This window comes from Natator depressus, chromosome 2, assembly GCF_965152275.1.
Source record: "Natator depressus isolate rNatDep1 chromosome 2, rNatDep2.hap1, whole genome shotgun sequence".
Taxonomy (NCBI): domain Eukaryota; kingdom Metazoa; phylum Chordata; order Testudines; family Cheloniidae; genus Natator; species Natator depressus.
The window spans coordinates 24,275,706-24,301,833 of record NC_134235.1 but is presented as its reverse complement, the minus strand read 5'-3'; the positions used below and the strand labels follow the sequence as shown (position 1 = coordinate 24,301,833).

At 42.4% G+C, this 26,128-nt stretch overlaps 1 protein-coding gene across 2 annotated transcripts in view; it reads left to right on the top strand.

The window, feature by feature from the left end:
* The window catches only part of DEPTOR (DEP domain containing MTOR interacting protein), a 118,409-nt gene that overhangs the window by 79,356 nt on the left and 12,925 nt on the right, over nucleotides 1–26,128 (top strand). For both annotated transcript variants that reach the window (XM_074943905.1, XM_074943904.1), the window contains 4 exons: nucleotides 5,239–5,424; nucleotides 6,338–6,472; nucleotides 10,425–10,495; nucleotides 11,223–11,327. In XM_074943905.1, coding sequence (XP_074800006.1) covers nucleotides 5,239–5,424; nucleotides 6,338–6,472; nucleotides 10,425–10,495; nucleotides 11,223–11,327 — 497 coding nt within the window. The remainder of the gene's footprint in view (nucleotides 1–5,238; nucleotides 5,425–6,337; nucleotides 6,473–10,424; nucleotides 10,496–11,222; nucleotides 11,328–26,128) is intronic.

The following is a 26,128-nucleotide window of genomic DNA, read 5'->3' as shown; positions in this document are numbered from 1 at the left end:
TATAAATATAGCATGTCTTCTTCAGCTTTAGTAAATTATCTATGAGATTATCACAAAGAGAAGTTTCATGAGTTTGTTTTACATTATTTTGCTATTATAATACAATACTGCCAGGAGTCCACTATGAAATATTTTAATGGTCTGATAATGGGGCGGAGAAGTAGGTACTCCTGAATTTTAGCCTTGGCTCTGACAGCAGGTCCTTCTTGTCATTATGGACAAGACTCCAAACCTCTCTGTCTCATTTTAAAAATGGGGATAATTCCTAAACTCTATTTTGTTGTTATTAAATGAGAATATCCAAAACGATGAGCTCAGCAGAATGGGACACCATCATTAGTGGTGTAATTAGAGTCTTACAACCAGGAACTGAATTGCCTCCAAAATGTAAAATCCTCATCTTAACAAAGACCTTGGGGTGTTGGCTTGGAGAGCCTACAAATTTAGCACTGACACGAAGCACAATAAAGCTGAGTGACACTGGCTTTTCTAAAGCACTAAACAATGCTGTGTGCTTCTGGCACTTCAAAAAATAAACAGCAAGGAGCAAAGCAGGCTGGTTCATTAGTCAGCCCTTGGAACATCACAGTTTTGGCTGATTGGCATGACCTTTCTGTTTATTCATGAGAAACGGTATTAGTTTTCTCTAAGGCTTTGTTTTCAGTGCTAAAAGAGCATTTTCATCTTGGGGTAACAAGCACAGATGAGCTATCCTGAGGTACAAACACAATGAAGACACAGTAAACAGCTGGATACCCCTACCAGGGATTGACCATGACAGGTTTACTTTGTGTTAAATTTAAAGTGCTTTATCTTCACTGTGTTTTTACCGTGGGATACCTCATGTGTGTTAGGCTTTGTCTACACTGGCAAGTGAAAGATAAAACTTTTGTCATTCAGAGGTGATAAAAACACACACACACACACACATACACTGAAAGACAAAAGTTTCGCTGATGACAAGCGCTGGTGTGAACAGCGCTTTGTCGGCAGGAGCGCTCTCCTGCTGACAATGCTAACACCGCTCGTTATGGGTGGAAGTTTTTTGTCCACAAGAGAGCTCTCTCCTGCTGACAAACAGTGGCTACCCTGCACGCCTTTTAGCGGCATGGCTGTAGTGGCTGCGTAAAAGCTGCATAGTGTAGACATAACCTTAGTTTCCCTGGAGCAAAAAACACACCATTTTTAGCAGTGGAGACAAATTGCAGTGTTGCAAAGCACCATTGAACTAGGGTGAGGCACTTAGCAAAATGCCCTTAACTCTGAGATGACCTGCAGGAGGTGGGAAGAGTGGTATGCATGATGTGCACAATACAGTTCCAAAGGCTCCTGCAGCTTGCTTGTTCCTAGTTCCTCATTGGATACGTGACTTTGTTCCTACTGATTTATTCAACTGTTACTCATTGTGAGGTGTTGATCTGTTCCATTACAATACTTTCCTGCTTATGGCTGTTAGAAAACATAAACAGTATAAGTTTGACCGCCATCAGCCGGATTCCTCTGGAGGAAGCAAGTCTATGAGGATTCCCCTCCCTTAATGTAATGGAGAGCTCCAATTGAGCCATGCTGTCACTGATTCCTTTGCTTCTGTGACACTCCCTGCCCACACTCAAAGGAGAGGTGTTTCCAACATAGCATGGTCATGGCTGTTGCGGCCTCTGGCTCTGTTCTCTTCCCCCAGTTGCTACTCTACCTGCCTGATACTGGTTGTATAACTTCCTGTTGGCATCTTATCTTAGTAGAAATGTGTCTTGAGGAGGGATTTGAATGAGAAGGCAGTGGCCTTGCACACTAACATAGGCAGGGCCTCCCATTCTTAGAGATGGAGTGGAAGAGAGCCCAGACTTTTGTGAGAGAGGCAGACAAACAAGGAGACAGGGCTATCATCATTCATTCTCATATAATACCAATGATGAGGACAATGTAAGTACCTATGTAGATAGAAACAGGGCGGGATATGGGTAGTAAGAAGAACATCATCTTGGGGGACAGAGCAGGGAATTGGGTATTGGGTGGCTGGGCTCCATGGGTCAATCCTTTCTGTTAATGGTCTGATAGTGCTAAATGATTTTACTTACCTGTTGTCACAGTTCAGGGCAACTGAACCTTTGTTCCCTTTCTGTGATCCAGCAAGGGCAGGCTCCCCAGCCATTGGCTTATTTGAGTGGAGACATGCGTCTCTCTCTCTTCTGACCTGTTATCTCCAGGCTGCACAGCTCTCTGACTATTGTGAATTCACCCAGCAGGACAGACTGCCAAAATGGCCAGCCTCTGCACTTTGCTTTCTCTTCAGAGACTAATAACAGAGAAATTGCCAACAGTTAAAAGTCACCACACAGCTCTTTCTGAGCAAGTACATTGTATTTGTAAGGTAAAAGCATTACAGGGAAAACATTAAAAACAATAAAAGAACCTACACATGGGCTAATAAGATTACCAGAGACCACCTCACACAAACAGTGGTTCTGGCCTGTGAGCAGTCCTTAAAAACCCCACACAAGAGTTTTCTGGTGATTTTAAGTTCGTAACCCATTTTTGCCTAGAACAAGAACACTCGTGAAAAGTTTAGTGCCTCCTGTATACAGTTAGGGGTTCTTTGATTTGGAGTTTCCAGGAGCAGACAATCAGTAGACAATCAGGTTCTCTCCCTAGGGCATAGCTTCAAAAGGTTGGCTTCAGAGGTGAGAATTTATTGTCCTTTTGAATGGTATGATGCTTTCCGGAGATTGCATTAATTCTCTCCTAAAAAAGTTATGTACAGTTCCATAATAACACATAAACAATTACATTTTCAATACGATGGACCCCAAAGGTATTCAACTTAAGGTCATAAGTAGGGCCCTACCAAATTCACAGTCCATTTCTGGTCAATTTTACGTTCAAGAGGATTTTAAAAATGGTAAATGTCATGATTTCAGATATTTAAATCTGAAATGTCATGGTGCTCTAACTGTAGGGGTCCTGACCCAAAAAGAGGCTGTGTGGGGTTCACAGGGTTATTGTAGAGGGTCAGGGTATTACTACACTTACTTATGCACTGCTGTTGGCGGTGGTCCTGTATTCAGAGCTGGGCAGCCGGAGAGCAGCGGCTGCTAGTCAGGAGCCAGGCTCTGAAGGCAGCAGCATCACCAGTAGCAGCGTAGAAGTAAGGGTGGCCTGGTGTGGTATTTGCCACCCATACTTCTGTGCTGCTGCCTTCAGAGCTGGGCCCTCACTCAGCAGCCACCACACTCTGCCCACCCAGCTCTGAAGGCAGTGCAGAAGTAAGGGTGGCAATACTGTGACACCCTACAATGACTTTGTGACAGCCTCACCCTCCCCACAACCCCCTTTTGGGTCGGAACCTCCAGTTTGAGAAATGCTGGTCTCCCCTTTGAAATCTGTATAGTCAGGGGCGGATTAGTCACTGGGCCAATGGGGTCCATGCCCAGGGATCCCTGCTAATTGGGGGGCCCAGAAAAATGGGCACCCCTGCACCCCGGCCCGGTCCACCCGGCACTCTTGCCAGGGAGCAGGGACTGGGTGTGGGGGTGTGCCCCACTCCACCCGCCCAGCACTCCTGCCGGGGAGTGGAGTTGGGGAGTAGAGTCGGGGTCTGGGGACTTGCCCCCCTCCACCCATCCAGTGCTCCTGCCAGGGAGTGGGTGGGCAGGGAGGGGCAAGCCTCCATGCCCCGACCCCATTTCCTGTGCAGGAGCACTGAGGCAAGCGGGGGGAACTGCAGGTGGTTGGGGTGGGGAGAGGCCCCCACTTGCTCTGACCCAGGGTCTCAGAAAACCGTAATCCACTTCTGTGTATAGTATAGGGTAAAAATACACAAAAGACCAGATTTCAAGGCGGAAACCAGATTTCACGGTCCATGACACATTTTTCATGGCCGTGAATTTGCTAGGGCTCGAGTCATAAGGTTTAATTTAATTCAAAAAGTTTTATCCAGGTTATTATAGGAGATTGCCCCTTTTCGTCACACCTGTAATGCATATTCTTTCTGGAGGAGCAAATGAGAAATGGAATTCTGGATTTTTATCTGTAAATTGCTGCTTTTTTTTTTTTAGAAGGTTATCATGTGTGTATTATGCCAAGATTAATGGCAGAATTTATGAATGCTGTATAAAATAATACAGCTCTAGAAGAATTTAATGGGGATAATATATAAAACTAAACTGTGTGTCCAAGGTTATTAGGTTTCAGAGTAGCAGCCGTGTTAGTCTGTATTTGCAAAAAGAAAAGGAGGACTTGTGGCACCTTAGAGACTAACCAATTTATTTGAGCATAAGCTTTCGTGAGCTACAGCTCACTTCATCGGATGCGCCAAGATTATTAGGAATAGTAATATCAGAGCAAATATATAATTCACAAACTAGACAAATCCTGAAACTAGGTCTTAGGTGAGAAATAGTGATCTAAAGAAATGATTTCCATGGGAAATGATCAGAAGACCTAAATGAAGATAGAATCAGAAGGCCCAGTGGGATCAGTCCCAAATGAGTCCCAGTATCTCTGGGTCCTGGCATTGAAACTTATTCTCAGTGGTGCATTTTTCAGTCCATAGCTCTTAAGCGGTGGCACACAGCAGTTCTTGTGTTGATAGTGAACATGCAGATATTCTGATTGTGCTGCAAGCAGCAAGTACTTTCTAAATTCTTCCTCTGGCTCCAGTTGGACTTGGGATTTGCTTTCATGTCAAAGCCTATGTAATAAGACTTTTTTTATTGTATAGAACATTTTTTGCTGGGTACATGGCAATCCTATCCTGGTACCTCACTGCTGCTAATGACCCTGCCACTCCTGGTGAGTTAACAGATCAGGAGCAAGTAGGGCAGGTCCACCCTGCAAGCGAAGATGAGCTTGTAGCATGGGTAGGCATACCTTTAATCTAGCTAGCATAGATAACAACAGTAGTGTACATGTGGTGGCACAGGCTTCAGCCCAAGCTAGCGGCCCAAGCACTAGCCCATAGGAAGCCTGGGTACATAATCAGCCAACTAGCCTGCACTGAAGCCTTTGCCACCATGTCCACACAATGCTATTGTTACTCATGTTCGTTAGATTATTGTTAGCACAGTTATAGCCATCTGTGCTACAGTCACACCCTCACTGGGAGTGTAGACATACCTTTAGAGTGCTGCTGTCACCAAGGAGGATGCAAGCATGTAAACGGCAACCTCATGTATACTATTTGCTCCCTACTTTGTGGTCTGCCAGACAGGGAGTTTTCACTCCTTTTTCTCTCTCCAGTGTCCAACAAGCACCATTTTATGGATAGCAACCTGCTGTACCAGTTCAGAATGAATTTCCGCCGGCGACGGAGGCTGATGGAGTTGCTCCCTGAGAAATCCCGTTTGATGCCAGAAAGTCACGACAGTCCCTTTTGCCTGCGCAAGCAGAACCATGACAACAGAAAGCACACCAGTTTTCAGTCAGGTGACTCCTTGGTTCTGTGCCTTTAACTTCTCCATTGTTTAACTTTTCCTTGAAGACGTGTGATTCCTAAAGCTTGGCCCCCTTCACTTTAGCATGAGGCAGATTTAGCTGAAGAGAAGTGCTCACTGCATCATCCATGTATAAATATCATATCCAGTAAACAGGTTCTTCTGCCTGGTTGGCTTTTCAGAAAATTAGCTGCCTGTGTTGTTTGTTTGCTCTTGTATAAATAAAGGATTTCAGGTTTACATTTTTCCACAGGCAGAAATCAAGCAGCTTGGATGTTTTTCTTTTTTTTAAACTTGCTAAAAAGATTTTTAAAAACAAAAGTGTTTTGGCATAAACTGTACATTGTAGTTTGTGGGGAAAGAATACCTGAACAAGTAATATACTACAATACATATTAGGAAGCAGGATGAAAATAGGAAGAAAGCAGGGGATAACTGCAGAAAATATTCTGCTTATTAAAATGCCTATTTCACTCTATTGCATTGGCACCTAGAAATCACAGTGATGGAAGCATTACAGAGAATTAAATTAGCTAAAATGATTCATGTGGTAATCCAACATATCAGAGTAAAAATATAATCTTCATGTACAATTCAAGTATTCCTGCTAGGGTGACCAGACAGCAAATGTGAAAAATCTGGGCGGGGCTGGGGGGTAATAGGAACCTATCTAAAAAAAAGACCCAAAAATCGGGACTGTCCCTATAAAATCGGGACATCTGGTCTCCCTAATTCCTGCAGCACATAGGTGAGCGTTCTGACTAGGCAGAGTGTGATAGTATGATTACACTATTATAAATGAAAGCATGTTCTGATGTTGTTATTTTAAACAAAGCAGGGGAAATGTGCCAAAAGAATCAAGACAATTTCCCTTTCTCTCTGTATTTTTTGTCTTCTTTGCACAGTGAGTCCCACCAAGGAGATAAAGATCGTATCAGCAGTAAGAAGGAGTAGCATGAGCAGTTGTGGCAGTAGTGGTTACTTCAGCAGCAGCCCTACCCTCAGCAGCAGTCCCCCAGTATTATGCAACCCAAAATCTGGTAAGCAGATGGAATTGGTACAGATTAGAGATCATGCAGCGCTCTAGAAAGAGAGTGAGGGTAAATGAGTGACTGTTTGTATTTCTTCATCTAAGTTTGTCTTTTGAGGCATATTTTAAAGATTGATAGATTCACAGATTTTGCAGCTAGTCAAATCTTTATGATTATTTAGTTTGGCCTCCTGCATAACATGGGCCAGAGAACCTCACCTAATAATATCTGCATCAAACCCATAACTTTGTTTGAGCTAGAGCATATCTTTTTAGAAAGACGCCCAGCCTTATATCCACTCTTACCTCCATATTGCCATATCATTTGCCAAACATAAATTCTTCTCAGTTACACAGGTGTGACTTTGCTGGCATTGAACGGGTGAGAAGAAAACTTAGGGTTTGGTAACCACCCGAGTTATTGTGTAAATAACATAGGCCAGAGCAAGCGTAGCAAATGTAGCTTTGAAGATGTTAGGGACAATTTAAACCCTTAAATTAGTTTAGATTTTACACTGCTCTGTGTAAGAATTTAAAGGCAGTCAAGGTTCAAGTTTATTTTCTTTTTAAAATGATTTCCTCGGTCTGACCACAAATGGAAGGTCAGCCATTCATTCATCCACGGCTAAGTTAAAATTGTTTGCACTTGTATTTTTATGAAAGGAAAAAGTAGATCAGGAAACATATTCTTTCAGCCGCTTTCTTTGCCCCAGAGGGAGTCTTGAAGGCCAAAGCAGAATTTCTTGCTCTCCTTATTACCATTAACTTTTTCCAACTTGATATTATTATGGCCTACGTGTTCTGGATTCAGAAATACACATGGCTGTCTGAAAATCAAAATGTTAATGGAACTTTAGGAGATTATTATTCACTCCTTATTCATGGCCACAAAAGGCCATGGTTTCACTGAGGTAGCCCTTTAAAAGGGAGAGTAGAACATGGGGCTGTCTCCTCAGTGTGATACAGAAAGGGTTCTGAATGGAGGGGGAGTAGGGTGTTGGAGCAGGCTGGGGAAGGGGCCAGTGGCTGTGTGTAAGCATGGACTTCAGTGGGGCTATTCAGACTTGAAGTTACTGATAGAGTTACTGCTGTTCAAATCATGGGCTGTTTATTCAGGTTCTGTGCAGGAGAGGGGTGAACTTTACTCAGTATACTCAGTATAAGTAGTAGAGATACAAAGAGTGGTAATTTTTTTTTTCTGGCTGTTAGAGCAGAGGTTCTCAAACTGTGGTCCGCGGACCACCAGTGGTCCGTGAGCTCCATTCAGGTAGTCCGCGGATAGTTCCCTCTAAGGTGCGCACATGGGCGGCTGAACACGAGAGAGTGAAGGGCGACCCACCTAATTAGTGGAGCCGCACAGGCGACCTGCTAATTAGGTGCCTGGACCCTGGAGAAGACGCACATGTAAGGTGAGGTGGTGGCCTGGGGGGGAATAGCGGTAGGTGGGAGGGGGCAGTGGGGTGAGAAGAGGGTTGGCAGGAATTTGGGATGGGCAGGGTTGCGGCAGCCAGGGAAAGAGGCGACTTTCCCCAGCTCCAGAGCTGCGGCTGCCGGGGAGAGATGGCCCTCCTTCCCAGCCTTAGCGCTGTGGCTGCTGTGGCGGGGGAGACAGGGAGAGATCTCCCTCCTTCCCAGCCCAAGCTCGGGGGCTGCCGCGGCAGGGGAGAGAGAGAGAGAGAGACCCCCTCCTTCTCAGCCCCAACTATGTGGCTGCTGTGGCGGGGGAGAGAACCCCCTCCTTCCCAGCCCCAACTCAGGGGCTGCCGCGTCTGGGGAGAGAGGGCACATCCGTCACATTAGAAAGGTAAGACTACTGATATTAAAATATGAGTTGTGTGCTTTTATTTGTAAAACAAAAGAAAGTTAATTATTATTAAGGGTTTTTTTATATAGCGCTTTTATCCAAGGCACTTTACAATAGTTAGCTAATGATACAAGCAACATTTGGAAAGCTCAGTAAGTGTTCCGCTGAGAAACCTCAGCAATTTTTAAGTGGTTCGCAAAAAAAAAGTTTGAGAACCACTGCATTAGAGCATTGCACAGCCTGTCTTTTGCCTTGGCTTGGAGTTTTCAGTAAAGTCCTACATTAAAAGAACTTGGTGGGTTCAGTTTGGTCACATGACTAGAGCCATAATTCAGTAGTGCTAGTGTTCCCCGTGGAGGATGTCGTCTTTGTGAATAACATTCATTCTTGTTCATCACACACTCAGAGTCAACTGCTGTCTACCATTCATCTCCATCTTGCTGTCTGTATGTCCCAATTTGTGGATGCCACAATGTAATCTTTTTGAGGTGCACCTGTCGGGTATTCTCTCCAGAGATTCTTTTATGATGAATTCTAAATGGTGAACTTTTGCTCCCATTAAACCATTCATTCTACCCTGGAAATATTACTGTGACAAGCAGGCTGGCATTTTTGTTGTTGTTGATAAACGTATGCATTATCTTAAGTATACCCACTATTTCCATTCATTTATGGCTCTGGTTATGTATGGCACGTGAGTGGTGAGAACAAGGATATCTTAAGACAGCCGATTATAAAGTCTTGGTAGAAAAAGAATATATTCACACCTTCCTTACACAGTGTTTCTGTTTAAAATGAATAATCACTCAGACATAAATTCTACCTTCAGAACAGTTTAACAGATTTATTTTTGAGTCTCAAACAAGGACCAATGAGCTGGGATCTACCAGCTTTTCCCATACTCCAAGTAATCCTCTGCTAAACGGGAATGAGTTTTTTTAGAAAGTTTCTCAATAGCAGAACCAGAATGATCAGGTGAGAAAAACATTAATAAACTGAACCTAGACCAGTTGTTGGATGCGTTCTGCTGTATTTCATGAGAAGTGAAAACTTAAAGGAAGTCTGGGGCACAGGTTGGCCAATCACAAGGGAAAAAGAAACTATTCCTGAAGGCATAATTTAGGGGAACACTGTGAAGGACACTAGTGAAGATGACTTATCTAATTATGATCAGTTGAACCTGAATTACTGAGCAGTGACATGTTAGTCAACAGAACATGTTGAATTTTCTTGAAAAACATCTTGCAGTACAAAGGTAAGAGTTGATAACTAAAAAGGAGAAAGTTGACCTGGCTTTGATCTCAAAAAGATAGAATGATAGTACTGGCAGAGTCTGCAAAGTTTAACTCTTAAGATAATTTTGTCAATATCCTAGTGAAAGAAATTTTTTTTATTAGTATATCTTCCTGAATTCTTTTTTTCCGTATGGCATTTTAGGACACTTACAGATATGCTAGAATGTTATCCCTGAAAAATTCCCGCTTGCTTCCATGATATAAGAAAATCAGATGTCATCAGAAATAGTTTATCGCTGAAAACAAGAAGCAAACATAGTTATAATTAAAAAAACAAAGGAAGCCAAATGTAATTAATAGAGGGCCTGTGTATTCATTGCCTTGCACTTGGTGCAGTCATTTACACCTGTACAATGTGGCTGTAAAATGCTACAGTTCTGATTTTGTAGCATTTACACACACTTTACCCAGGAGTAAATGACTGCACAAATAATAATAATATTGTTTGCTGTAGCATAGATTATCTAATCTGTCTCTCTGTCTGAGAAAGAGTTAGGATGCCTGTCACCATAGTATCTCAGTCCCTCCATGCTCCCTTCAGGTAATGAGGGTTATACTATATTTGACAGTAATTATCCCCTGAAGGCATAATTTAGGGGAACACTGTGAAGGACGCCAGTGAAGATGATTTATCTAGTTGTGATCGGTTGAACCTGAATTACTGAGCCGTGACATGTCAGTCAACAGAACATGTTGAATTTTCTTGAAAAACATCTTGCAGTACAAAGCCATGCACTAAGGTCGCAACACATTAAGCCCTATAAATAAAGTAAGAGGGAGAAGACATTGTATCCCAGAACAATTCTTTATGAAAGTTTCTTCAGAAAGGTTTGTATTTAATACTCCTTTGTATGTCTTTGCAGTATTAAAGAGACCAGTGACTTCTGATGAACTCTTGATGCCTGGAGCCCCATATGCAAGAAAAACATTCACAGTACGTCTCCAGTACATACCTTTCTTCTATACGTTGCGTAAATTGGTTCAAACAAATATTTTCTGATGGTATAATTAGATCCTAATTACATTTCCTGATTCTTGTGCTCTAAAAGTCGCAGCCATAAGATTCCATTAATATTAGTTTTATACATGTGGAGTCTGATTCTCCCCTCTATTATTCCATCAGTATGTCAGCCTAACACCATTGACTTTGGTAGAGTGACACTGGCAGAAATCTAGTAATATGTGTATTGCACTAATGCTTCTGAACTATTTTTACTTAAGATTATAAAGAGATTGGAAATATGTACTGTATTTACCTATCCAGAATTAAAGTTTTAAATGTGAGTTGCATCGGGCCACACTAGACTAATATAAGACTGAAATGTTGATTCATAGTCAATAAGAGAGAAAAGAAAAGCCTTTTAAAAAGTAAACTTTTTGAACCTGTTAATTGGAAGCACGGCTTCTCACAGCCTTTAGTCAACATCTCTGATGTAACTTAGAAAAGTACCGTAGAAACAAATGCAGTCATTCAGTTGGTGGCTTTCTCCATAAATAAAGATTTAATAGCCCATGTGGAGGGCACTGTAAAGTATTTCTATCCACAGAGCAGCATTAACTGTATGCTGGTGACTACAAGGTGCTGAAATCATGTCTTCAACCACTTGGACTTTACCCTGTGAGTTACATGGACACTGTTGTGTCTTTTTTTCCTTTTCAAGGTTGTCGGTGATGCTGTTGGGTGGGGTTTTGTTGTACGGGGGAGCAAACCATGCCATATTCAGGCTGTGGATCCCAGTGGCCCTGCAGCTGCGGCAGGAATGAAGGTAATTTTTCATCAGCTGTTTAGCTAGTGGTTTTCTGTATCTCTCAGGGATGCTCTCTGGCCAGTCACTGTGAGACACCAGCCTTTTGCGTTTTGGGGTCAAATGTTGTTGTTCTCCTCCTCCTCCAGAACTTCACCCTTCCTCTTTTCTTCTCTCTGTCTTGGAGGTTCTCTGACTCTCATTTTCTTTTCTAAAAGCTCTTTAGTGTTTTCTTTCCAGAAATCACTTTCTCTGTATTTGATCCTCTCTCTTAGTCGTCTAAAAGGCCTTTCACATCTTTCAAACTGTGTGTGGTTTCTACCCTCCTTCCCCAGCTCCACCTTCTCATTTATTTGGTATTTATGTATCATTTATAATGATATATTGTTTATAATTGCCATGCTGCTTCTACGCTGGTCATGTCCTATATCACATGACACAAAATTGACACTGTTTTCTTTTACTAAGACTGTTTAGCAATTGATTTTTCAAAGTAAAGTCGTTTTGGCCCAGGGCACAATTTTGGGAAAGAAAAAAACGCTAGAGAGATTTTAGATGTCTAATATGAACTCAAATGTTTTCATCCATGATTTTAAAAAAAATTCTCTGTGTGAGGTGTTTGTAGACCTGATCCCAAGCCCACTGAAATTAGTATGAATCTTTCCATTGACTTTAATGCGCTTTGGGTCAGGCCCTGGAATACGTGGACTTAATCATTCTCCTCTAGAGTGGGAAACCCAAAAGCAACTTCATTGTGCCCATATGTGTAAGAACTGGAAGGGAAAACTGACCGCTGTCTTGCTCCAGTGTCCAACCTGAGTCAAGTGCAAAGTGTAAAAAAACAGCATACCTGGTGACCAATTAATTGTTTTTTCTAAATTCTATCACTTTGAATAATCTTCAATTATGAATAACATAGGTAAAGACTTAAAATATCTTGACAATATCACTTCAAATAGGCCATCTTAGAACGCTAATCCCGCCTAAACTATAAAGGAGTTACACTTCCAAGACTTCAAACTTATTCCTATTCATGTTGATGGTTGGAACCCTGAACATAGCAGTTTACTCGAGTGGTTTGTAGCAGTCTTTATTCTCTCTGCATTTTACCAATTTACGATAATGTGGTTCTACTCTGAAATGTGACTTTGTAAAAATAGCTTTGTAGGGTTTCATATTTATTGTCTAAATGACTTCAGCTCTAATTTGCTCATTTCACCAGTAAACGTAGTGGGGTTTTGTTTTAAAGTGTCATCCCTTCACTCTGGGATGATAAACTTAAGCTGGGTTCTGTCCATTTCATGCTTCATCAACTGCAATAGAGGTTTTACAGGCCAAATTATGCCTTCAGGTACACTCATGTAACTTCATTGTCTTCCATTTATGTCCTCAATGATGCACATGCAACGCAGTTGCTGTCAGTGGGAGCTTAATAAACAGTTTGACATACAGGAAGGAACAGAATGCAGCGCACTCTTAATTCCACAGCACTCATAGAAGTAAACACTAAAAACTCATTTTAGTCACTAAAATCAGCAGAAATTGCTCTGAACACACACGCACACCGCAGATCTGATAAGTTCAATGGCGCTATTTTATAGCGTCCCTTTTCAGAGTAGAGTTGCACTTTAAACATTATGATCAAACTTTTTAAAAAGTAGGCACCTAATATAGGTGGCTTAATTTTCAGAAGTAGTGAGCACTTGCCACTCCTAATGAAATGTGGATGCTAGACTCTCTTGGAATTAGGTATTTAATTTGAGTCGCCACTTTTGAAAAGCGTGGTCTGTTTACTTAATCTCTCTATTTTCAAAACTCTTCAAAACTTTTAAAGAAAGTATGTGACAATACATTTGAATGTATGCATGCCCCCAAAGTAAATCTTTCCCCTTTTTAGAAGCACAGAGGCAGGCATATTTCAAATAGAACATTAGGCATAATAACTGCTGGCAGTGAAGCTCTATTCTGGCGTAAGAAGCTTTGTCTGCCAGTATTGCTCTGAGCACTTTACCATAACAGGAAAACGGTCTATGATAAAAAGGGCAAGAATTTGAAGAAAAGCCCAGACTCAGCATGTCACTTGTAGAAGAGTTGATTTTTGGAACTATGCCTTATGCAGTCTTGGCTGATAAAGCCACTTGATTTATTCAGTAGGCAGCTCTCTTTAATGGTGGAACAGACATAGCCACCAGAGTGCACGATGGGAAATACACCTAGTAGAAACTAGTGTTCAGTGCAGGTCTGCTCTTTAGGACCTGCAAATGAGATTAAAAAAAAGGTACATTTTTTATTACTAATTTGCTGATTGTCCCTCTGTCCTGTTTGGGGAATTTAGCACATAGCACTAAGTCTGGGAGGGGGACAAAGATCATTGTTAAAATATGGAGCATACATCTGAGGCCCCAGAATAATAACCAGCAAATGAATATTTATAGTTTTATACCTAAGAGTTTAATATTACACAATTTGATAGCAATGCCACCCAATCCTTTCCACCCCATAAAACAGGGGTTCTCAAACTGGGGGTCGGGAGTCCTCCCCGCCACCGCAATGCTGCCGAAGACCAGAGCGAGTGAGTGAGTACCGGGGGTGGCGCCTTTTCTTATCTCCGCTCCCCCGGCCCGCCACCGAAGACCCGGAGCACCACCGGGTGAGTAAAAATTGAAAAGGTGCCAAGGACTTAAAAAGGCACCACTTCTGCTCGGCGGGGGAGCAGCCGCTGCCCCGCTCCCCCCCTAGCTACGCTACTGGTCGGGACCCCGAAAGAGGTTGCGAGGTTATTTACATGGGGGGGTCACGAGCTGTCAGCCTCCACCCTAAACCCCGCTTTGCCTCCAGCATTTATAATGGTGGTAAATATATTAAAAAAGTGTTTTAAAAAAGAGGCTTGCTATGTGAAAGGGGTCACCAGTACAAAAGTTTGAGAACCACTGCCATAAAACATGAAAGCATACTTCAGTTCCCCCTTCCCTGACTTTCAGGTGGTAGTAGTGAGATTTGGGATGTGGTATAAGCACTTATACCCCTGCTGCTTTGAGCACTGCTTGGGGATTATGATACAGGGCTCTCTCAATACCATCAGGTCTGTCTCCATAGTTCTGCTTTCCGTGTGATCTTTAACGGCAGAGGTAGGCAGTCAGCCTCATAAGTCTCTTCCTGCAGCAAGTTGTTTTACATTCACAGATGACTACTTGAGATCTGAGTTCTGAAATGATTCCATTGCAGAGTAAAGGCCACATCCTTAGAGCGACTGTGAAACCACGGCTTCCGCTGATTGCAGTGGTCTTTGAGGGTACATAACAACTCTTAGTATTTGGCCCTCAGACCCTGATCCTGCAAGGTGTTAAATGGCTCTTGTGAGATGACTGCAAAGGGAACTGAGCGTGTTGAAAGGATGCTCTAACTATCTTAGAGGATTGAGGCCCAAGTGACTGAATGAAAGAGACCATGGATAAATATTTACATAGTGTAATTGCATATTGGGCTGTTGAAGCAGATGCAGTTCACTCCTAGAATTCCCATCTTATACAGAAATGTTACTGATTATATAAAAACACCAATGACATGAGCTGCCCATCTGTTTCCAATTACTACCGGAAAACACTGAAGCCTACTGATATTTTAATAGGATTGTGTGACCAGCTGGCTGCTGAATTTGATAATTACATTAGACAGAGAGTGAATTCAGAAATGCCTTTATTTAGGAAGGATGAACAATTAAAAAAGTTGGTGACAAATGAGTTACATGGCACATTGTAGCTATGTTCTTAAACACAGGCTATGTGGAGGGGGCAGAGATAAATATATATAATAACAGAGTGTGGTTAGTGTTATGGTTGGAATATATATGTGTCCTCAATTTTTAAACATAACAACTAAATATAAGAGGCCCAGTTTTCAGGTGCTCAGCACCTGTTGGTCTCATCTACTTCACTGGGTTTGTGGGTGCTCAGCTCTTCTGAAAGATCAGGTCTTTTTATACATAGGTGTCTAAATATGGCCTTAGGTGTCCAAATTCAGTGACCCAGGTTTGAAAGTTTTTACCATAAAACCTGTTCTACAGTAATGTCCAGTTTGGTTTTGACTTAAATTAACAAAAGGAAGAAATTTTCAAATTGAAACTGCAACTCTGTCCTTCACTTATCCAAATAGGTATTGCTAGGTATGGCAGGGATTCAGAGGATTTATAAGCTATATTCTGCAACAGAGACTCAGTTGGATGATCAGAGAACAGAATTATATTTTAGCTTTGAATGTCCTGTGACTCATGCTGAACAAGAGCAAGTTGTAGTAGCAGGGTAAGTTTTCCTTTATTTATTTTTTCTTAGTGGAAATATATCTTTAAAAAAACAGACAAAAACTGCTTTCAGGCAGTTTGGTGTTAGTTAGCATCATGATGCTTCAAGGATAGTTTGAAGTGTTTCAAACCTCAGTGGATACCTCTGCTATGCTATAAGCAACATGTAAAATGGATTAGTGGCTATTTGCTCTCCAACACTCACTTAACAATACTCACTTAACAGTTGCCATGCCTGCCTTATGTGGGTGTGACATCATGTCTTGACTTTCCCACTTTGTGACCCATTTCCCTACAGGACCGCAGTCACTACTTACTGGTAGAGTATCTTGGTGCATTGGGGGTGACATGGCCCTAAAATTAAGTTGCAAGACCTCCTGTTCCGGGGCAAATAAAATTGGCCTAAACAAGTACCTGTCTAGCCTCTCAGGCTCTAAAGAGTTTAGGTGGTCCCACTCAAGGGTCTCTTTCTCAGGGGTCAATCACCCTTTTTCCCTCAGTGCAGGGTTTTATACCCACCACTGCCATTTGGAGCTGTAGGAGGAGCACAAACTCTTCCTTCACTCTGGATTCCAGCCCAGGGTCCCTAAACCGGGACCCCCAGTCACTGTCCTTTCACTCAACCCCCCTGCTTCACTTTCCCCTGGACAGCTTCCTACATGGTCTGCTTCTTCTAGGCCTTCATCCAGCCTCTTTAGCAAAGTCTCTAACAGGCTCTGCCCCTGAGTTACCATCTTGGCAACTGAGAAGGACCTCTCCCAGGTCCTGCCTCAGCTCTCTTGAGCAGAGTGCTCCTCAGCACTCCCTAGCACCTCCTAGTCCTGGTGAGTCTCTCTCTACACTGAGTGCAGGCTGCCTCTTAGATAGTCATCCCACAACCGCCTGGCTCATTCTTGATCATATTATCTCTAACCTCCAAAGCCCATGACAGAGGAGAAAACTAGGCTCAGGTGGAACTGGATCTTAAAGGGCTAGCACATCCTGTGACAGTAACCCACAAGGGATTTTTTAAAAATGAGGCTTTTACCCTTAATGAAGTATAAAGAAGGCCTGAAACATGTTCAGGGGGCGAGTTTCATGCTTGTTTATCACTTTCGAAACATCAGTAGTGTCAGTTCTGGTCTCCCCGATGTGCTGGAGTATTTTCTGTATTCGGAGGTTTCACAGCTTACTTGAAAGGCTGACGATGTTGAAACCTATGAAATACATAATTTCCCCAAAATGTTCATTAGTCATTGATGTCAAATAGGCATAAACAAAAAGCGTGGGGTGTTAAACCGTCTGACTAACACTGTGCAGCTTTCACTCTCTGGACTCCTGTCATCCCATCACTTCACAAGGGCTGCTTCTGCACGAGCAAACATGGGACTCAACATTGATTACCAGTATGCAGCTGGGCAGCCTCACCGATGGTAGAACCATTGGAAGCTGCAGGGCACCGACAGTGCTCAGGCAGGTTCAGGATTTGCTGCCACCATTTCTCCAACCACACAGGTAAAAAAATATGCCAGATATTTATCTACACTACAACTTTCATGGCTGTAAAGCTGGCCCCGCACTGGTACATATCAGTGGTGAGCTACAGGCCCCATTTTTGCCGTTATAGAGACAGCTGTAGGCTTTTTTCAGCCACCGTAGACTCTTCCAGAGCAGATCTTTAAGATCTTAATTTAGAGCAGTGGTCTCCAATCTTTTTATGCCCAAGATCACTTTTTGAATTTAAAGGCAACCCAGGATCTACCCTGCCCCTTCCCCAAGGCCCTGCCCTGCTTCCCCCTCCCCCGGTCGCTCGCTCTCCCCCACCCTCCCTCACTTTCACTGGGCTGGGGTAGGGGGTTGGGGTGTAGGAGGGAGTGTGGGGTGTGGGCTCTGGGAGGGAGTATGGGTGCAGGAGGGGGCTCTGGGCTGGGTCAGAGTGTTGGGGTGCAGGAGGGGGGAAGGGGTGCTGGCTCTGGGAGGGGGGTCAGGGCTGGGGCAGGGTGTTGGGATGCAGGAGAGGGTATGGGGTGCTGGCTCCGGGAGGGGGCTCAGGGCTGGGGGTTGAGGTGCGGGCTCCCACTGGGGGGGCACATACCTCGGGCAGCTCCTGATCAGTGGTGCAGCAGGGCTAAGGCAGGCTCCTGCCTGCCCTGGCCCCACATCAGCACCTTCTCCCCATCATGAGCCAGTCCAGCCCCTGCACCCTGCCAGCCAGTAGTGCACCACATGACCATGCCGCTCCCGGAAGGGGCCAACGCGCCCCTGCAGCCCCTGGGGGCATGTGACTCCACGTGCTGCCCCTCTGCAGGCACCACCCCCGCAGCTCCCATTGGCTACAGCTCTCCGGTCCCGGCCAATGGGAGCTGCAGGGGCAGTGCTTGCAGGCAGGAGCAGCATGCGGGTACCCCTGCTCCTCCCCACCCCCACGGGGCCGCGCTGGCCACTTCTGGGAGTGGCATGGCACTGACATGACCGAAGATCACAATAGACTGGGAGAGTCTCCAGGATCCACTGGTCAATCGCGATCTACGGATTGGTGACCACTGATTTAGAACAAAAAAAAGCTTTTTTGAGAAAATAAAAATTTCCTGCATTTCTACTGTATAAAGAAGCAAAAAGGGCTCATTTAAACCTTCTACTAATGGCAATATAGTAACTTCTGATATTTGGATTTTAAAGTAATTCCTATGCCCAGTTTTTGACACAGAAATACTTCTGATGCTAATTTATGGAAGTAATATGGTTCCTCTGCTCAAATAGGGAATTAAGCCGTGGATTGTATACCATTTAAATTATGGACATTTTGCTGTTGACTGCAACAGGCGCTGAATCAGGCACTAGATGTCTAATTTTGCTGCTATTCATTTTGGAGTCCAATCCTGCTGTGTTTTAGTAATTTCAGGAAATGTTTCTGTTGTTTGTGATTGTTGGTAAACACAATAGACTCCCTAAGAAGATCACTTTTTCATCTTCAAACAAACAAGCAAAGAAAAATTATAGTGAAAAACAAAAATTCTCTTAATTCTCTTAATAAAGAAGTCTGTGATGGAAAATCTGACCTAGGAGTTGGGTCTACATACTACGTCACTTCCAAACCTTAGTCTGCCTGCTAAATGCAGATCAGCTTTGCCAAAGCTTTCTTTTGCCATCATTCTAGAGTACAATGAGTATAACCAGCAAGTTCCTTGGGTGGTGACCATCTATAATATTAGCAAACAATCTTTAGGTTTATTTAAATCATGCAATATTTCCTCAGCCACCCTTCTTCCTCCTAGTTATTAGCTATTCCCCTTTGGGATTCAACGCCCTTGCCAATATCTTTACCTTGCAGCTACAATTTCTCTTTCATTCTTTTGTGGCAGAATCTTTGAGGTCTGGGGTGTGGTTTGAAAATATCATATGTTTCTGAGTGGCAGGGAACTGCCTCTTTTAGGTGCATGGTAACAAGATGCAAGGTTTCATTGCTGAATAGCTGGTTGAATCGACCCAACTTGGCACTGAGTGAAGGAGACGGCATTGTGGCTGGGTTGATAGGACATGGGATGTGGCGTTAGGAGACTGGGATTCAGTTCCTGCCTTGGCCACTGATTCACTGGGTGACTTTGGGCCAGTCACTCTCCCCATTAGGAAACTTAGCTCTCTGTGATCTCAAAGCTCTGTACATACAGACGATACATGCGCATAAATCTGAAGCATTAGAACAAATTGACTCGGCCTTGTGAGATGATTAACTGATCTCTAGTTCCCTGTGGAGGGGTAACTACATCATAGCTGCACAGATTTTCATGCAAATGGGGGCAATGGAGACTGAAATACCTTGCCTGTGCTCGAGAAACGGCCCCTCCAGAACAGGGAGGAAGGATTGGCGTCCATTGTGTGGAACTTTGTACAGTGCACACTCTGATAAATGTAAACTCCTGTTTCACCAAAGTTTGCTTATGTCCCCCTGAGTTGTGCTACATTCTTCAGTGCACTCTGGATTTCCTAACCCCAGAGCACAGTAAAGAGTCAGTTTTGCAGAGACTGGCTTTAAAAGGGACACATGCTTGGCAGAGCAGCAGTTGCACAGCTGCGGAATATTCACTGGGGTTAGGTAACCTGGGTTACACTTTGGAAGCCAACTGGCCCTTTGATTAGGAGACGCGGGTGATTGAGGACAGAATCTTCGCCCTCTCCTGCACCCCTCTGAGGGAAACAGAGGGTAATAAAGCTGGACCTCAGTCTGCTAAGACTCCGGATCTCCCCTTCTCCCCATAGGCCCAGTGTCCTCCAGTAAAAGTCCCATGTCTCTTTACTTCTGGGAGCTGGCCCTTTTGGCCTTTTATCTGCACTGGACATGGGCTGCAAGTTGTGACAAACTAAACATTCATACAAATCACTAAAGCTAATCTCCAAGTCCTGTTCCTATTGAATCTGATAGCACCTGCATGGTGCTGTGAGGAAGGTGAAAAAACCCATCAGGCCTCTGCTGATTTGACCCCAACAATAAACAATTCCCTCTTGACCCACAAATCTGGCAATCTGTCAGACCCACAGATTGCAGAAAACACAGCTCCTGTATTACAACTACAGGAAGGAAAGGTGAGGAAACTACAATGGAGCAAGAGACTCCAGAAGACTAGGGCAAGGGTTTAAATTGAGGTGGGGCGAGCGAGGAGCCAAATTACTCCCATCTCCCTCTGACTGACCAATAGGAGGCAGAGATCTGATGGGGTAGAGGGCACATCCTTATGTCCCTCTGGCATGCACTCCCCGCACCCTTTCCCTCTGAGGCTGTCCACCACCTGACCACCACTTTGCAGTCAGTCAAATTTGAACAGAGTGGGTGGCATTCTAAGCCAGCCACCATCCTCCAGTTCTGTGAGTTCTGTGAAGAGATCTTTTCCCAACACTTGATTTTGGGTGAACTCCCTGGACTATCGCTGCCTGGAATGTCGCTGTTCTGTGGATACCCAGAAGCTTTCAGTTTCCAGTGCTGCAAGTCTTGTATCCTTTGCAAGCACTCAAATTCACCTTTATAATTATTTAATAAACCACTAGATATTAAGGGTGAATCCTCGCCCTGTTGAAGTCCATGACAAAATTCCCATTGACATCAATGGGGCCAGGATTTCACTCTAACTTCCTGTTTTTCTTTGTGCTTCTCTACCTTTGCTTCCTTTCTACTTTTTTGTTTCTTTAGTTGTGCTTTTGCCTATAAGGTTGTTTAAGGGTTGGTCTGTTTCAAAGATATCTTATCAGAAACCCTGTTCTTTGCTTTGGGTGTGTTTTTGATGATTACAAAATCTTCACCCAACTGCAGGCAGATGTCTTTGAGTGCATAGTCATCATGAAGAAGGTAAGAATCGGGGGGAGAGAAAGACTGCATCTGATTTGATAGACTTTGGACTTCTCTCTGAATTATTGGATGTAAAGTTAGTTTTAAAAAATTTATCCAGCTTTGCACGGCACTTTCTGTTTGGTCTATGGGCCTTGCTAAAGCTAGCATGGGGGCCAGGCTAAATGACAAAGAAGTACTATTCTCAGTATTCAGGATCTGAAATGTTAGCCCATAAAGTTATAAGGATAAAATTCACCCCTGTTCAGAGGACTAAGACAGGACCCATGGAACCACAAATTATGGCTCAAGAGGCACTTAAGTGGGACATAGTTTTTGTCTGTTTAAGATCTCCTGACTCCTAGTCCTTTGCCTGAACTACAGGAGGGATGTTAGTCATGTTGCTAAGTTCACAGTTGGAAGATACTCAGGTACTATGATAATAAGGGTAGTATAAGAACCTACAGAATAGAATGAGTTGGCCTTGTGCGTAAGTCTGAATTTCACCGTAATATCATGTTTGCAATTGTACTTAAACATATGGGACCTGAATTCAGTGGAGTTGCACCTGCCTACACCAGATCTGAATCTGACCCATAAAGACTATGTAAAAGAGTACTATGTTTTTGATAACAGTGTCGTTTTTTTTAAAAGACAGTATTATAACAGAGAGCTTTATAGGTCCATAAAAGAAATCAGCCTACTTTCCTTATAAGAACTGAAATATTCCAAAAATATGAATTCTTCATGATGTGTCAGATTTTGGTCCCTCAGATTTTGGACCCTCCCTTTGGTCCCCAGTCTGAGTTTACGACTGTGTAAAGTGACATTAGAATTTAACCCAGTGTTTGTGTGTCTGTTTTCTAAAACATCTCTGGGAAACAATGAACATACTATACTTGTGTCTGTACGTTACCATCTTTTGATATCAGCTGCAAACACATTTCAAAAAGGTATCTGCTAGCTCTTAGTTAGGGTTGTTTTATTTTAAACCAGGTCACACTTTTAAAATAAAATGTAGGTTTAAAAAAAATCTTTCTGAATAAGGGGGGAGTTTTATGACATTATAGCTCAGATATCCACAGACCCAGGATTTGTGTATCTGCTTTTCTTAATTGCTTCTGAGCCATTACAGCTATATCCATTCAGACAGAGATAAAGCAGTCTTGGTTTCAGCTGCTGTGTAAAACAGTGCTGTGCTTGTGTTTTGATACAACTTCTAAATTCCAGGATGGTCTACAACCCATTAAATGGTGAGATTTAGTGCCAGACAGAGCAGCTGTGACCTTACACACTTGAGCTTTCTCGGGCTACTGCAGATAACTCCTAGACAACAGAGACTGCTTAAATAATGGGGCTGCATTTTAAAAATTGTCCCCTTGCTGGATTTCTCCAGTGTCAGGAAGGTTGAACATTAAACAAGAATATTAAGGATGGACGTTGTTTAATAAACAGTGAATTCGGGCCCAGTCCTTCAAGACGCTGAATATTTTGAACTCCCATTGCACTCAGCACTTTGGCACCAGTTAGGATTAGCCCCTTCTAGAACAGTTTAGTTAATGTCTTGAACTCTTTAGATTTATTTTCCTCCATAATTGTGTCATTGTCAGTATTGTGTATACTGTAGTTACTTGGCTTAAATGTTTACAAAGCATATAGGGTTCTGATCAGCTTGACCTACTTAATAGAACCCTGCATCACAATTCTTACTGTGTTTTGTTGTCGTTGTTCAAGATACAAGCTGTCATCCTTTAACTATATTGATGAATAATTAGGAAAAGATGTTGGGTTAAAGCTATGGCTCCATTTAGCTAGTCATACCCAATCAGAAACAATTGCACTTTTGTTTGTGAAAACAAGGAGAGCAGCTGTTTGACTTAGAAATGCTTATTACCACTTATGCGCATTACAGGCTCGATTCTGCTCCTGACTGCCTTTAAATCCCATCAGTTTTGGAGACTTCTCTACACTTCAAAGGAGGGGCCCCCTGAGGAATCAACCCCTATGTGCAGAATTAGAGTTTGAGCAAGGCATTCCCAGTTCTTCTTCTATTAGTGATGCAGTACTTCACCCAGACTTTCATTTCTCTTTTAATTTAAATGATAAATAAAGTGTCTATGTTAGGCCTCAAAGTGCCATATACAATAAATAATAATAGTCCTTAAAGCCAAGTATACAATTAGTGAGTTTCTGAGGAAGCATTCCCAATGCACCTGAATCTAGATCTACGTTACCTCCTGGTGTTTCGTGTTGGTACTTTTGCTGACCGTGCTGTTTCAGTCATTCTAAGTTATAAAGTGAGTTTTCATCTGCACACCAATTCCCTATTAGTCTTCCAAGGCAGTAGTCCCTATCTTCCCTTATTCCACAGATCTGGTTTTGGAAGACTCCCATTCAGGACTCTTATGCTCTGATTCTCCAAGTACTTACACATGCTTAACTTTATGCATGTGAGTAACCCTGTTGACTTCTGTGGGATTACTTATATGTATAATATTAAACATGCAAAAGTACTGTAGGCTCCTGGGCTTAGTGAATATTATTACTACTTTCTAACAATGTGCTTTGAGGAGTGAAGCTGGTTGTCCTCTTCTTGATGTGCAACTTTCTAAATTGCACTCCTGTTACAAAACACTTGACAAACACTAACCAATTAATTGGCACAACAACCCCTATCGGGTAGGTCAGTCCCTTTTATAGATGGTAAGAATTGGACACACAGGAGCTCAGTGACTTGCACAGGGTCACAGAAGCTGTCGGTTGCAGAGTGGAGAACAGAATTCAGATCACCTAACCCCAGGACTTTCTTTCTTCATTTTGTCTATTTTGCCCATTCTTATTATTTGATTTAAGTGACTTTATTCATGGGATTTACAGAAGTGTTGGCCTAACTCCACTCCCAGTGTAATCAATGGTCAAATTCCCATTGCCTCCACTTGGAGCCTAGGTAAGCTGATGCTCAGTGCTGTTGAATGTCCAACCTTATTTTAGTTACTTTATTATGTAGCTACTTCAGTTACTAATTTTGTCCCTCAGTCATAGAGGCCTCTGGGTTTGGAGCACCATAAAAATTAAATTACCTTTTAAAATGCAATCACTTACTTTATTCTAAACAATCCTGCGGAAAAATGTCAACTTTCACATTTAAATGGCCTGATCCCACAGTCCTTATTACAAAAACAAAAAAACTCCCATTACTCCAAACTCCAGTGAGATTTTTGCCTGAGTAAAGACTGAAGGATAGGGTGCATAGGAATTGTAATGTGGACACATTTGTTATTCCATAAATGAAGTTATTTTTCTTTACTGGAAATTGCCCCACATTTTCTAATAAGCATTTTCTGGGAACACTGTTACAACATTAAGCAAGCTTAAAGCTTCAATAGAGATTGAAAGAGAATTGCAGTTCTCTGGAGAGCTAATCCTGTGTTTTATGCAAGAACTGGATCCTGGCCTACTTCCACACCGCCCACTCTACAGCCAATTACACATTTGCTAGGGATATTTACAGAGCAGAACACACAGCTGCAGTTGAGTCTCTTTTACTGCAGTAAACTCAGATATGTTGAAAAGGATGTTGCTCATATTTAAACCTTTGAATCATGTACAGTAGTAATCAAAATGTGATGTTCCGGCCCTCATTGTACTAATACAACAGGGATTTCATGAAGCACGTTTGAGGGATCCAAAATGCTAAATTGCCAGGTGGTTTTTAGGACCTCTGATTTTATCTCCTTCCCTCTACCAATATGACAATGTAAAGATTAAGAGGGTGGAAGCAAGCCACCCCAGAACAGCTTGTGTTTCCCTTTATTTGGAGGGGGCAAACATACATCTTTCCTTGGGTCTTTTCTGACAGTATCTCAATTCAGAGTGCTTGTGAATACGGTTATTTGTTCAACATAGGATGAATTATTTCAAGAACTTTGTTATGAGTTGGACAACTGAAGGTATGAACATTTTCACTTACAAGATCATAAATTAGATTCTGTACATTATGCTTCTTACAAGGCAAAATAATAAACAAACAAAAAGGGTGTCCTTTACTGCTCCTCTGTGACATTTAATGATTACCTTAAATTGGATGGGGAGTATTTTTAAAAAATCTTTTAAAAAATTTTGTATTAAAACTAGATTTCCATCCTTTTCTTGGAGGACCCTGACAAGTTCTTTGGAGGGTCTTGGTCTCATGGCAGGAAGCTTGCATGAGCTGAGGTTCTCTCTGGCCTCAAATAAGCAGCGAGCGGATACCAAGTTTTACATTAGAACCTCAGAGTTACAAACACCAGAGTTACAAACTCACCAGTCAACCACGCACCTCATTTGGAACCGGAAGTACACAATCAGGCAGCAGCAGAGACCAAAAAAAAAAAAAAAAAAAAAAGCGAATACAGCACAGTACTGTGTTAAACATAAACTACTAAAAAAAAAAATAAAAGGAAAGTTAAGTCAATGTTCAATTGTAAACTTTGAAAGAACAACCATAACATTTTGTTCAGAGTTGAAAACTTTTCAAAGTTGTGAACAACCTTCATTTCTGAGGTGTTCATAACTCTGAGGTTTTACTGTACATGTTTCTTTAAATTTTTTACCAGCTGAACATCCCCTTGCTCTCAGTTGAAGGCTGAGAGAACTGCATTCAGGTTTCATCCTCAGGTGATGTCACCATCCAAGCCTTCCAAATATCTTGCCTAAATCCTCCAGCAAAAAGATGAGAAGTCAGGACCTGATATTTTTAACAGAACAGTAAACCAAAAAAAATTATATCACCATTATATATAACAAGGGACAATACTAGGTGACAACTTTTTCCATGTGCTTTGCAGTTCATCTTCAAGATTTTAATGCCTACAAATAACAAGCTGTGCTCTTGTTTAAAGTGTCTAGGATCTGGGTATAGCCTGGGCAGGAAATCCTTGCCCTATCCAAGTCAATAGGAGTTTTGCTAGTGACATCAGTGGAGCCAGAATTTCACCCCTGGTGTTTTCATTTTTTTAAAGTGGTGACATATGACAGCAGAAGAAGCCTAATTCTGAACTCGTTAGTGGTTTTTTTCACTTCGCTAACATGTAAATCTGAAAAGGTTTGACACCGATCACTGCCACATCTAATTTATTTTTTAAGTGATATGTGTAGTTGTGGTACCAACCCATCCACAGCATGAATTAAACAAAAGTTATTATTATTTATTATTTTTATTATCATAGTGCCTACAAGCCCAGCATCAGA